At 39.5% G+C, this 12,314-nt stretch overlaps 1 protein-coding gene across 2 annotated transcripts in view; it reads right to left on the reverse strand.

Annotated features, from left to right (window-relative positions):
* Nucleotides 1-2,872: 2,872 nt before the first annotated feature.
* The window catches only part of alcama (activated leukocyte cell adhesion molecule a), a 105,938-nt gene continuing 96,496 nt past the window's right edge, over nt 2,873-12,314 (reverse strand). Inside the window, exons 12-16 of one of the 2 annotated variants that reach the window (XM_036594858.1) lie at nt 10,851-10,980; nt 8,441-8,470; nt 7,975-8,083; nt 7,662-7,784; nt 2,873-5,073 (exon numbers count right to left, since the gene is read on the reverse strand). In XM_036594858.1, coding sequence (XP_036450751.1) covers nt 7,694-7,784; nt 7,975-8,083; nt 8,441-8,470; nt 10,851-10,980 — 360 coding nt within the window. In that variant the 3' untranslated portion in view covers nt 2,873-5,073; nt 7,662-7,693. The remainder of the gene's footprint in view (nt 5,074-7,661; nt 7,785-7,974; nt 8,084-8,440; nt 8,471-10,850; nt 10,981-12,314) is intronic. The other variant, XM_036594859.1, reaches the window with a different exon arrangement.

A 12,314-nucleotide genomic window follows, 5' to 3' on the forward strand; every position in this document is an offset into this window, starting at 1 on the left:
TATGTTTTCTCTGATTTTTCTTATTTTATTCTGTTTAATAGCCGCTCTGCATCTGTAAAACAGCTCGTCCCAAAACCAGTTTTCAACATTTGAGAAACCATTTTTAACATAAATCAATATTTTTTAGAGGTTTAAATTAGGAATTTGTATAAAACAGATCTATGTTTACGTTTTACATCATTAACGTTATACTACATTTAAAAAATCTGTATTTTATTTGAAAAAATCATTTGTCACTGCTGTTATCAGGACTCATATTTTAACACAGTATTTTCAGCTCTATTAAACTGCCTCTTTGGGTCGAGGCTCATCAGAGAGGAAGCGTCTCAAGGCATGAGAAGGCGAGTCACACTCGCTCACTATATTTCATTCATTTATTAATAATTTTGTTTATCAGGCAGCTCAGAACTTCTATGTGTAACTGGTATTGTGTGCTTTAATGGCTGAGTAATTAAAAGTTTATCAAAATGATGCCATAAATCATTTTTATTACTGATTTTAAATACACAAGGTCACCTGACCGTCAGTGAGTCAGCCAATTTACAAAATCCTCAGTTTTGGCCAGAATGTCACTGGAGTCACCGTCACTGGTGTTACACCGTATTCATACAACACCAGTGACTGTAAAATATATTTAGAATTGAGCTCTGATTTTAGCATACATGATAATAGGAGATGTTAATGGACATATTAAGATTATTCAGTTTTGGGATGAAGGAAATAGACTTTTTAAAAATGCTTCCACCTGAATTCCCACTGAAAATGGAGAATGAGGCACAAGCTTGGTTTGAGTCAGCTAGTTTTCTGTTCATTTTTAAGGACGGGGAAAGTGTTTTCTGTAATCGTTCATGTGATCCTGATGTGGCAGATCTGAGAAGTGCTGGAGTTTCCCTTTAAACATCTTACAGATCTTACAGCAGGTCAGAGCAGTGATTCCTTATTAGGGCTTTGATTTCATTAGACCTTTTGGTCTGCACACTCCAGAGTGAATGGACGCTTTAGTTCAAGCCTGCCTTTTCTCTCAGTTGCCAAATGAAAGGTCTCTGAATGTATTCGTTCTGGGTGAGCTTGACCGGGAACGCAAATTAGCTGTCCAGAGGAAGGAGCTTCAACAAATTAGTCTCCTGGCTTTTGCCTCTAGTCTATAGCAAAGAATCTCACACAGCAAAGGCTGTAACATTAATGAGGAGTGATCAGATATGAGTGACCAATGAATTGAACTAGCCTCTTCCTTCAAATACATAAAGATCATCACCGGCCTTCCCTGAATGGTCGAGGAGTCTTAAACGCACTCGTCCTCGTTTTTCTTTTCCACCTGCGGCTTCGTTCCAGGCTGTCTTTATTTCAAAATCAGGAGGTTGTAGCAGATCAAATAGCTGCTACGTCAGGTCCACATTGAAAGGCACATATTGGGTGATTAAAAAAATGATTAAATCCCAGCCGTCCCACTTTCAGTCACAGAAGTGAGGGCACAGCGACTACAAAGTGACTCTCAGCTTTATCGGGTGGTTCTTTCAAGGCCTTCTGAGCGTCAATTCCAGACGAGAGCTTTGATCCTTCCCCGTTTACGACTCCTCATCAGATCGCGCCTGGTTCGTACTCTCTCACTTGAAGCTTTATTTTGCACTGGTCACTCACCTGCACCCCGTTTCTCCCAACTTCCAACTCTCCAGCAGAGTGGACACCTCTGTCTGACCCAACGGAAAGAAAAGTGGCCTTTGATAGGTTTGAAGAGGGTGGGATGATTTTCATTTTACTTTCTTCCTCCCTCTTCTTTTTATGAGATTTTGTTCATTTTTAGTGGAAAATGCCTTGTGGATCATGTAATGTGTGCAATTAATTTATACTTTGTTTAAGAAAATCCTGAGATTATTTTCTTTGTTCAGTAATGATGGTAACTTGTGATCTGTTCTTGTGAAAATGTTTTATAAAAGCCAGTATTAACATCACTGTCTGGTGTGGTTGGGCACGTGTTGATTTGTTCAGTTCAGAGCTGGTTTCCCACACTCAGATTAAGCCTAAACCTAGATTACAATGGATTTTTAATAGTGAAACACTGTTGCCACTGCCTTTTAAGACAAAGATTAAGGCTTAATCCATGAAATCCAGTAATCCAGAAAGTGAATGAGTTATAAAAGTGACCAAATCTTGTTTTCAAGTCACAATTCATGGTTTTCTTGATTATTATGATAATAATAAGTGATTCTGCTGTAAAATTTTAAATGAAAATGTTTTAACTTTTGTAGCATTATGAGACATCTATGGCTGGTTTCCCAGACATGGATTAAGTCTAGTCTTGGGCTAAACTGCTGTGGGAATGATGATTCACTGTTTAAAAGTTCTTTTTATCCTGGGTTTAGGCCAAATGTGATCCTGGAAACTGTCCTCTAAAGAAGAAGAAACAAGACCAGCAGGGGTGGGGAAAAAAATCACAAACAGCAACAAATCATTGTTTTGATGGTTCTATTTGTGAGCAAGTCACTGCTGTCAGAAGAAAACCTCCCATTTTTGTCGTTTCTCAGTTTTTGACATAATTTGAAATTAACTGTTACCCTTTACATTGTGTGTAAATTTCATGAAGAATGGAACAAAAGAAACAGCTCAAAATTACTTGGGGAAAAGTCTGGTTCCATTGACTTCCATTAAAAGTAAAGTAGGTTTTTTCCTTCTCCTGTAAAGTTACCATTTTGGAGATGCGAGGTTTTCTTCTGACAACAGCGATATGCATTCAAAAGTGGCCAAGACGAGCCACTTTAATCAGCACTGAACTGCAGCCGACAAATAACTTCTTCAAAAGTGAACACGTCATAGAAAATCAATAGATGACCGCTATTGACCACTGGCACTTGAGGAAAAACAACAAAACACATCATTTCTTCAAAATGTACACTTTATTCTCAACAAAAGTACAAAACCAAAAGTCTATTTACAAACACTTTATGGCCTTCTTTTCGATCACCCTCTTTGGTTTCACTGCTGCCCTGATGGTTTGGAATAAACTTATGCATGACAAATTAAAAAAAACAATCCAGTGACATTTAAAACTTAACTGTTCAGTACCTCAACACGGCCTTTAAGAACAAAGAGACGAAAAGAAACCGGGGGAAAAATAAAGTTACCTATCCATCCTGCAGTGGTGGAAGTAGTACATTTTGAAGGTATAAATAAAGTGAAGGGGGGGGCAATTTTAATATGCCTAACTAGTGCCCAGGCAGAAGTGTAGCTAACCTCACATTCTCACACAATATAAATAGCCAAACATGAGCTAAACACGAAGACCAGACGTATTTACAACGAACCTCTTCAGACCACAGTGAACTCAGCAATGTCTCAGAACTATCACAAGCCAAGGACTACAGTGTGGGTCACTACCTCAACCATCTCACACATGAGGAACACTAAGAAACTAAAAATATATATATATATATCCTGAAAACAACTCGAACATGACCGAGTGATGATGTACAGCCTTGTGCAAAAGTTTGGGCACCCCATGGACAAATCATGTTTTGTTGATATTCTAACTGCTAACTAGAGGGAATGACTTAAATGGTGTATTTCTGCACATTTTAGTGCAGAATTTGTATTTTTTTGCCAAATTTAATGTATTAACATACAATGCAACATTATTTTTTTTTAACAATTTTTTAAATTCAGCAAATAGTCATCATGCATTAAAATCGTAGAAACTTATTTATACTTAAAAAAAAAAAAATCAAAACTAATCTGAACAAGGGTGTGCAAACTTTTGCACACAAAAGAGCACAATACCTTAAAGATGAGCTGCACATCCATAAGTGAGAAATGAAAGCAGAAGAAACCAAGAGAAACTCCTCACGCAACACGTTTCATCTTAAACACAGAGCTGTGTAGCACAATACACTTCAACACAGAGACTCCTCTCTGGCTTAGGGAACAAAGAAGGAGCTGAACACGACTTCTTTCTTCAGCTATTGATCTATTTCTTTAGAAAAATAAATAAATAAAGGGCGGCGTCGAGGCTCAGTGTGCAAGGCTGTAGGATGCGTTGTGTGGAGATGCTGACATTGATGTACCTCTTGATCTGGTTGGCCAATCGTGACTGATGGCTGCACCATAAATCTGGTAAAACTGGTCTGGATTTAGTGTTTGGGTTAGTGTCGTCTGGGCCTGGAACAGCCTTCAGTCACTTTGTTAAGGCTTTCAGTAACTCAATGGAAACAAGACTAACTCACATTAAGGCCAGCGAAGGGTTCACCTGGACACGCCCCTGCATTTAACAACAGTTCACACATCTTCGACTGAAAAACAACTCTAGACTATTACTAAAACTACTGCTACAGAGCAACCTGTTTCTCCAAGCACTCAGAGACAATCAGCTTCGCTTCTCGGACCACTGTGAATCAAATCGATTTTGGATGGAGGGGGTGGCGGCAACCTAAAGCAGTACTGATCAATGAACGCAAACGATCTGAACTGAGGAAAAGAGAGTGTAACAGCAGTGAAGTCTTCATTCCTCCAGGACCCAGCAGGCTTCACAGGAGCAGATTAACTCAGGAGAGAGAGAGAGAGAGAGCGCTCGCTCAATCCTGCATCAACTAAACCTGAATTATACAGTAATCTCAGCTTTGAGCAAAGAGAATGTGCTCGCTATGACGTATTTACAAAGGCCTGAAAGTGTACAGTGAATCTTCTTTTTCTACTAAAAAGAGGGGGGGAGGAGGGGGGGAGGAGGGCGTAGCTCGAACCCACCACACCTGCAACGCGCATGAAACAAGAGCATTCACCAGGAACACAACAAAATCAAATCATAACAGTTAAAAAAATAAAAACAGAAAGACTCCGTTTTCAGTGCAGACTAAATTTACAACACAAGTGGCTATTTTTTTCTTTCGGGAGGGAGGGATGGTGGAGGATTTCTTCTGGAAACTGTTCGTCAGGGTTTTGCGACATTCTGGAAGTATTTTGGACGATTCTGCGATGCGCACGTATGCAGCCTGAACCGGAGCGACTGCATCCAATCAGGCATCAGAGATCAGATGATAGACATGTTGTGGTGTTGTACAGCACATTCAGTGTGGCAAGGCCTCTCTTCTGTGAGAGAGAGAGAGAGAGAGAGAGAGAGAAAGAGAGAGAGAGAGAGAGAAAGAGAAAGCTTAGATATACAACCCTTCTGTTACAAAAAACAAAACAGATTTAGGCCCAATCCCATTTCACCCCTTGCCCCTACCACGTGGCCCCCCTCCGTTTTGCATGTTCACGTCTAGGGGTAGGGTGTCCCGATTCATGTTGAAAAAGCGGGGAAGGGAGAAGTGTTAGGGCTACTTGGCCCTCCAAATGGAGGTTTTTGAGGTTACAGGTTTACAGGTTAGTTTTACCATTACCATTAGTAGTATGCTAATGTCTCGGTAGCTAGCTAGCTAAATTTCCTGTTCCACCTTAAATGGTGCTTAATTCTGGCAATTCAAGTGTCAAAACTGCCGCTCCATTTAAGGTGGAACGGGAAAATTAGAACAAGAATCCAGTGAATATCTGACTTCAGCTTCATATCACTGAAGAATTAGGGGTGGGTGATAAATAATTGCCCCCCTCTTTGAAGTCATATGATGCCCTAAATGTAACTAAAGCCCAGCAGTGAGGAGCTGAACTTTACCCTCCTCTGCTGTCACTGCAGACTGGCAGGGTCGCCTACAGAGCAGCGCTAGTAGCTGTTAATGAAGTGATGTTCTTTTTATTTGAGGGTCCCATTTCAGAGGGAAGATTTCAAACACTAACTCTTGTAAATCAAGAGTAACCTTCTTGTAACCTCTTGTAACCTTCAGCAATTCCTATTAAGGAATTCTTTTATTTCTCGATCCCTCTGTAGTACAGATTTCCAGTCGTGCAGCGTTCCTCACAAGCCTTAAAATTATCACAGCCATAATATCGATAGATAAACAAACAATCCACAAAGCCACGGGAGTGTTCTGTATTAACCCTCGATAACTGCACTTATGGAGGGGGGTCTCTAAAGCATGGTGATAGTTCCTGTCCTAAAATCTGATTGGCTGAGCTTTACTTTTACAAATGTGTTTGAAGGCCTTGTTAAATTAAGTGAAGGAGTATTACAGGATAGGTGGTGTTTAACTATCCTGTAATAAAAAGTCCTGAACTGAGTCACATGTGCTGTAATACTGGAAAATCCTTCCACCAAAAAATATAGTAACCTTTACAGGTTCTGCTTTTTCAATACTTGAATGTCATTTTGTTCCAGTCTGTAAAGCATTTCAGCTCATCTTGTTTGACAAACTGTTTTTGTTTGTTTCTGGTTAATTCCAGTCTGTTTGGTTGTTCTGTCGTCACAGCTGACTGAAAAGCTTGCTTAGGGGCAAAGACAGGTTCAGAATTAGATGTAGGCTGCACTCTTCTTCAGAATCTGACCAAACGGGTCACAGAAGTTTCATAGAGGTTATCTAACATAAAGGTTTTGTGTTTTTGTGTGAGTAAAGTCAGGCTGAAACTCAATTAGCTGCAGCGTAAAGGGAGTCTTGGCAGTGAAGTTATAAAGGAGGAGACGGTCACTGGCTGAAATCTGAAAGGGACAGCTTGTAAGAGAAAGTCCCGCCTTCAAAAAACAAACAAAAAAAAAAGAACAGCCAATCTTCTTGCTGGTTAAGATTAGAAGTGCAGTAGCCAGAACAACCTGAAAAAATCATGTTTTTGTGCGTTACTGAGCCAAATTATTTATCAGACTTTACCAGTGATTCCAAATATGTTTTTGAAACCATAATTGGACCTTCAGGTTTGAGTATTTTGGTCTCTCCCCATTCAGAGAGATAAGAGTTTGGTTTTGTGCGGCTGGAAATAACTGCCCGGCAGCATTGCAAAGATGATCGCAGGGGGGTCATAGGGGTCATAGGTCTGCGTATCAAGTATTATGCAACTGTTAGTTTCACAATCTGATTGGTTGAAAAGTCACTAAAAACATCTTATGAATGGACCGTTACGCTGCGCACATGAACCACTGAGCAAACTGACAGATGAAATAGGAAACTGGTTTTGTTTAATCTGAGGAACCCCAAACTTATTTTCTTAACAACTAGACTACAGGCTAAAAATAGCTAACAGGCTAAACTGCTCCTCCGTTACCACTGAGAGTTAAGCTTTGAACTGAAGCATTTACTGAACGATCCAAATAAAACAAAACGAAATGTTTACACTTCGAATGTTAAATCGTAATAAACCCAGTGTGGAAAAACTTAATCTGTGGCACCATTAGCTCGACACTAACACAACACTGAGGCGTCAGTGGAAACTAACACTATCATTGCAGTGGTAATTTGGAAAGCAAAAATGACTGCAGTACACACTGCTATGTTATGATGTCTTCATTATTATGACAAAAAATGTAAATGAAATTACTACAATATACAGTAATGGGAGACAGAAAGTTACTGCGGTCTATAGCTGCTCTGCTTTTGCAGCGTGCATAAAAACACCCCTTACCCCTCACAGTAACACAGACTCAAGTGACTTTAGTTCATTATTTCTCACTTGTAGCTCAACAATGTAATATGATAAATATGCAATTAGTAATTACATTTGAATAGTAAAGCGAAATAAGAGTAATGAGGGTTAAGCTTTGAAAAGCATTATACGGTACAGTTGTGACAGCTGTGATGTGAGAGGAGCTGTGAGCTCACCTTCTCAGTGTGTAGGGGTCGTGTGAGCTGATCTAAACGTCTTGCCTGTGGCTGTTCTCCTCCAGCTTCTTGCTCTCCTCTGAGGTGCCCATCTCCTTCTCGCCTGTCTTCCAGCTGCCTTGTCTGAGAGATATGTGACTGTGTTAGTCTTCATGTTAAGTGTTAAACAGCTTTTTCAGTGAAATCAGAAAACGATGCAGAGTCTTTTCTCGTTGCGAAGTAAGAAACATGCGTAGTTATGATTTCAGCTTCCTGGAAATGCACAGATTTACAAAACAGTTATGACACATTTGTTCACAGAGAACAAACGTACCTTCTCTTCATGTAGAGCCAGTAGATGATGCCCACCACAGCGGCGACAACGATGAGGCCCACCACCACACCCACGATCAGCTTGGCCTTGTCCTCGTCCTCTGGTAAGTCTGCATGGAAGGTCAGAGAGGCACCGATTAACAAGGAGGAAAACTCAATGTCCAAAAAAACTACAAAATGTGCAACACTGTTTATTCGGATCACTGATTCTGAGTATAAATGACTGATGTGCAAAAAAAGTGAAATTAAGAAAGTTTGTCATAATGCTGGGATGCTTGACACCCCTTCACGTTCAGCTGGGCTGCGGCTCACGTGGAGAGAGAGAGTGCAGAGCATTATGGGAGGCTTACAGACCTCACCAAACTCAGGAACTGCACATTTTTAGCTATCTTAGCTATCATATCTTTAGCTATCATAAAAGCCTGTTTTACTAAAACACCAACAGAATGAAATCAAAAAACTCTTACCTTGTTTAGCCTGTTTCTGCTCGTCTATTACTGAAATCAGATATGAAATCAAATTAAATTTAAGGCAACTGGAAACCAAATGGATACTAATCTATAACAACACTGCAAGCCAAAATTTCCCAAGAGTCCACCACCAAAGCGTGGTTTCAGAAAGCAGAAAAAGTCAGATGCATTTTCACATTTTAATCAGTAACTTCTTACTCAGTGTAGTTCAGCATTTAGTAAGGAGGAAGACCACTAGCATGCAGTGGTGGCCTGAGAGGCAGAAGGACAGAAGATAGAGTCAAGCACCCCAGCACAGGCAAACGGGACCAGAAACCCAGATCTCGAAAGCTAGATAGACAGAAAGTTAGATGGCTAAACAGCTAGTCAGACCGACAGACAGACAGCTAGGGCGATGGGAGGATAGATATCTAAACAGACGGATAGATAGACTACAGAGCCCTGCTGGTGCCATCCTGGATACATAAAAATAATGTGTGGGAACAAGATAATTCAGCTGTGGCCACGACTTAGTAAGGCGTTAGAACGAGATCCTAACTTAGTAAGGTGTGGGAATGAGACCCTAATGTGTGGCCATGACTTAGTAAGGCATGATCTTGTTCCCATGCCTTACTAAGTCATGGCCACAACTTAATTATCTAATTCCCACGCCTTGCTAAGTGGCCACACATTATTTTTATTCATGTGGGATGTCACCAGCAGGGCTCTGTAATAGACAGCTAGATGGATAGCTAAGCTAATAGCTATAGCTAGACAGACATGTAGCTATATAGAAGCGCAGGTAGGCAGATAAACAGTAAGAGTGTAACAATTTCAATACATATCAAATCATCTAAATTAAAACAGTACATCGTAACTTGAAACTGCATCGCTGACAAGGTATGAAATCTTTCATGTGTCTCACATCGACCATCTTTTATGGAAACTGCTGTCAACACATAGGTGTGTCAGAGTGAAGTGGGCAGGGAGGGGGAGGGGCTGATGTTGTGTACACACCCACATGCTCAGCTTTTTATAAATCAGTTACACATTATAGGGGCTGTAAACTTTCAGCTTTATTTTTTGGATAGAACAAAATGAGAACTTATCTGAGCCAAATCAATCTGTGCATTATATAATCAGAGCACTGCAGAATCACAGCACCTTTGCCACAACAAAATATCGAAAAATCGAATTGAATCTTGACATCAGAATTAATACATTTGTGCTCTGCCTCATTAACGTACGAACATAACGCACATTTTTAGGCACTCTTTATTTCTGCTTTACTGAAAAACGTATCATATCGAGACACCACCACATTGTATCGAATCAATTTTGAGTTTTGTGTATTGTTACATCCCTGATAGATAGATAGATAGATAGATAGATAGATAGATAGATAGATAGATAGAAATAAGAGAACTCATGCTCTGTGTGGTAACGCATTAGTGTTCACACAAACACACACACACTCACTCTGAGCTCTGATCTCCATGTTTCCATCATACACTTAGACAACCACGTTTTATTTTAAGACTCTGCCGCTTATTCATCAAAGTTGCGTACAGAAATCATCGTAAAATGACAAATTTCACTGACAGTTTTGTTATTTATCAATTTCATTTTTGGCATATCTGTACAATCAAACTCACATCTGGTAGGTTGGTGTCTAAACTTGAGTGCAGCAGTTTAACAGCCTAAAAAAATGCTTGAGTTTACTGACCAAAATATAAGTATCACCTTTACTAGCAATAATAAGAATAAAAATAGAAAATAACAATATTTATGTTTTTATTTCTCACATTTTATTCTTTTCAGTCGTGTTAATTTTAACACTATGAAGTTTGGCCAGTAGGGCGAGCGGTGCATTTACTCTCAAACTGCACACACAGCCATTTGTTTGCGAGCCTCGAATGCTGTTGTTTTATTACCAGCTTAGCGAAACATATGCATGGGGTGTGCCTTATGTAAATGATATGTAAATTAGGTACTGGTACCTGCCACTTGATTTCTCTCACTGAAGCTGCTTTATCATTTGTGCTCGTTTCTACATCATATGAAAATTAGATGAATCAGAGTAGTCTGTATGTCATAAACGGGGGGAAGACCTGCACTCCTTTCTCTGCAACTTTGATGAATGAGGGCCAGTGCGTTTAAAGCCTGGTGTATGTCAGGGACTTAACCGTCAAACTGACCTCATACTTGTAACTCATAGTTATCCTGTGCATGGATTTCTATACTCCCTGACTGTATTATTCTTTTTTACACTTGTCTAGTCTTTATTATAATGTCACTGCTCTTCCCAGAAGACCACTGACGGAGAGGTGTGTGTATGTGTGTGTGTCTGCCAATCAGAGGTTAGATAAACTCTTTAAATTGGTTAGTATAAACCCAGTAGCAGGAGCTTAAGGTCTTCAGTACTTACAGGATGACACATTAATGGTCTTGCTGTCCGAGCCCAAATTATTGGTGACCTGGCAAGTGACAGTCAGGTTCGTGCTGGGCACGACAGTCAGTCTGTAGGTGGCTTTTCCTTTGACATATGAGCTCTCACCCTGCAAAGGAACAGAGACACAATCAGACAAATCTCATACCTTGACGTACATCCCTGCCTAGTCTTCATTACAAAACCGGCTGACCATATTAAACCAGAGCCATTCAATATTATGGAACGGAGAATGGGTCAGACCTACTAGAACGGCTTGTACCTGCTGGAAAAGTTAAGAAAAACAAAAGGGTTAAAATGTGCTCTCCAGAAACACTAGTATATCGTTGTGGTCATAAGAAAACCACATCACTATGTTGTAACTGCCCTTTACATTGTGTGAACATTTCATGATGTACAAAACGGTCCAAAACTACTTATTTACATTAACAGACATTAAAGTTAAGAGCACTTTTACCCTTTTCTTATAACAGCACCACTGTGGAGATACAAGAATGTGATTCAGTCAAAGAAGGTCTTGAGAATATTATATACGATCTTAATATTAAAAATAGTTTTATATGATACTAAAACAAAGTGTTATTTTCTACATCCAGCAAAGTTTGAACAAAAAAAAAGTTATTAATATAACACAACAATGCTTAACAACAGCTTATCAGACCTAAGTGACTGGGTGTGGTCCTGATAACTCAGGTACACTTGCTGGGTTAGTTTCCGCTTGGTCATTAGCAAGTTTCTTTAAGAAAGAGCCCGAAGGGAAACAGTTTATTTAAAGTTATATGGGTACCCAGATTATACCCAGTTTATCCCGAAAGAGGAAATATTTGCAAAAGACATTGGCCACTTAGTAGGACTGGAAAGTTTTTTGAAGAGCCTATTGTGTATGTGGGTCATTCTACAGAATCGTCCACTATTTTATCACTCCATAGAAGACACTGGTGTTACCGATCGTCAGTGGAAAAGGTAACACCAGTGACATTTTTTATGAAAAATGCATTTGACAAAACGGCTGCTACAGAGCATCAAACCACATGTTGTCAGTCATGGAATATCCACGAAAATATGTAATTTAATCCATTTGTATTCTATTTTTTCAGAATAAAGTCGGTCACACCAGTGACTTCAGCTAAAAGCTTCATATGAAATCATGAGCTAAGAGAAAATCTCTGATAACTGAAAGACACAGTGGACTCACCATGTGCTTTTCTTCATAGATCCTCAGAAAACAGGTAAAAGGAAGTCAAGTGATGTCATCAGGGTGATTTTTATTTCAAAATAAGAGAGTTTTACACAGTAACACCAGTGACATGACTCCTGGGGACAACTTTCATTATATATTTTATAATATTTATTTGACATTTGTTTTCTTTGTGTATGTTAAATAATTTATTTCATAGTCATGTAAAGATTATTGCAGTTAAAACTGCAGAAAAAACATGTTTT

The sequence above is a fragment of the Colossoma macropomum genome, unplaced genomic scaffold, assembly GCF_904425465.1.
Source record: "Colossoma macropomum unplaced genomic scaffold, Colossoma_macropomum, whole genome shotgun sequence".
Taxonomy (NCBI): Eukaryota; Metazoa; Chordata; class Actinopteri; order Characiformes; family Serrasalmidae; genus Colossoma; species Colossoma macropomum.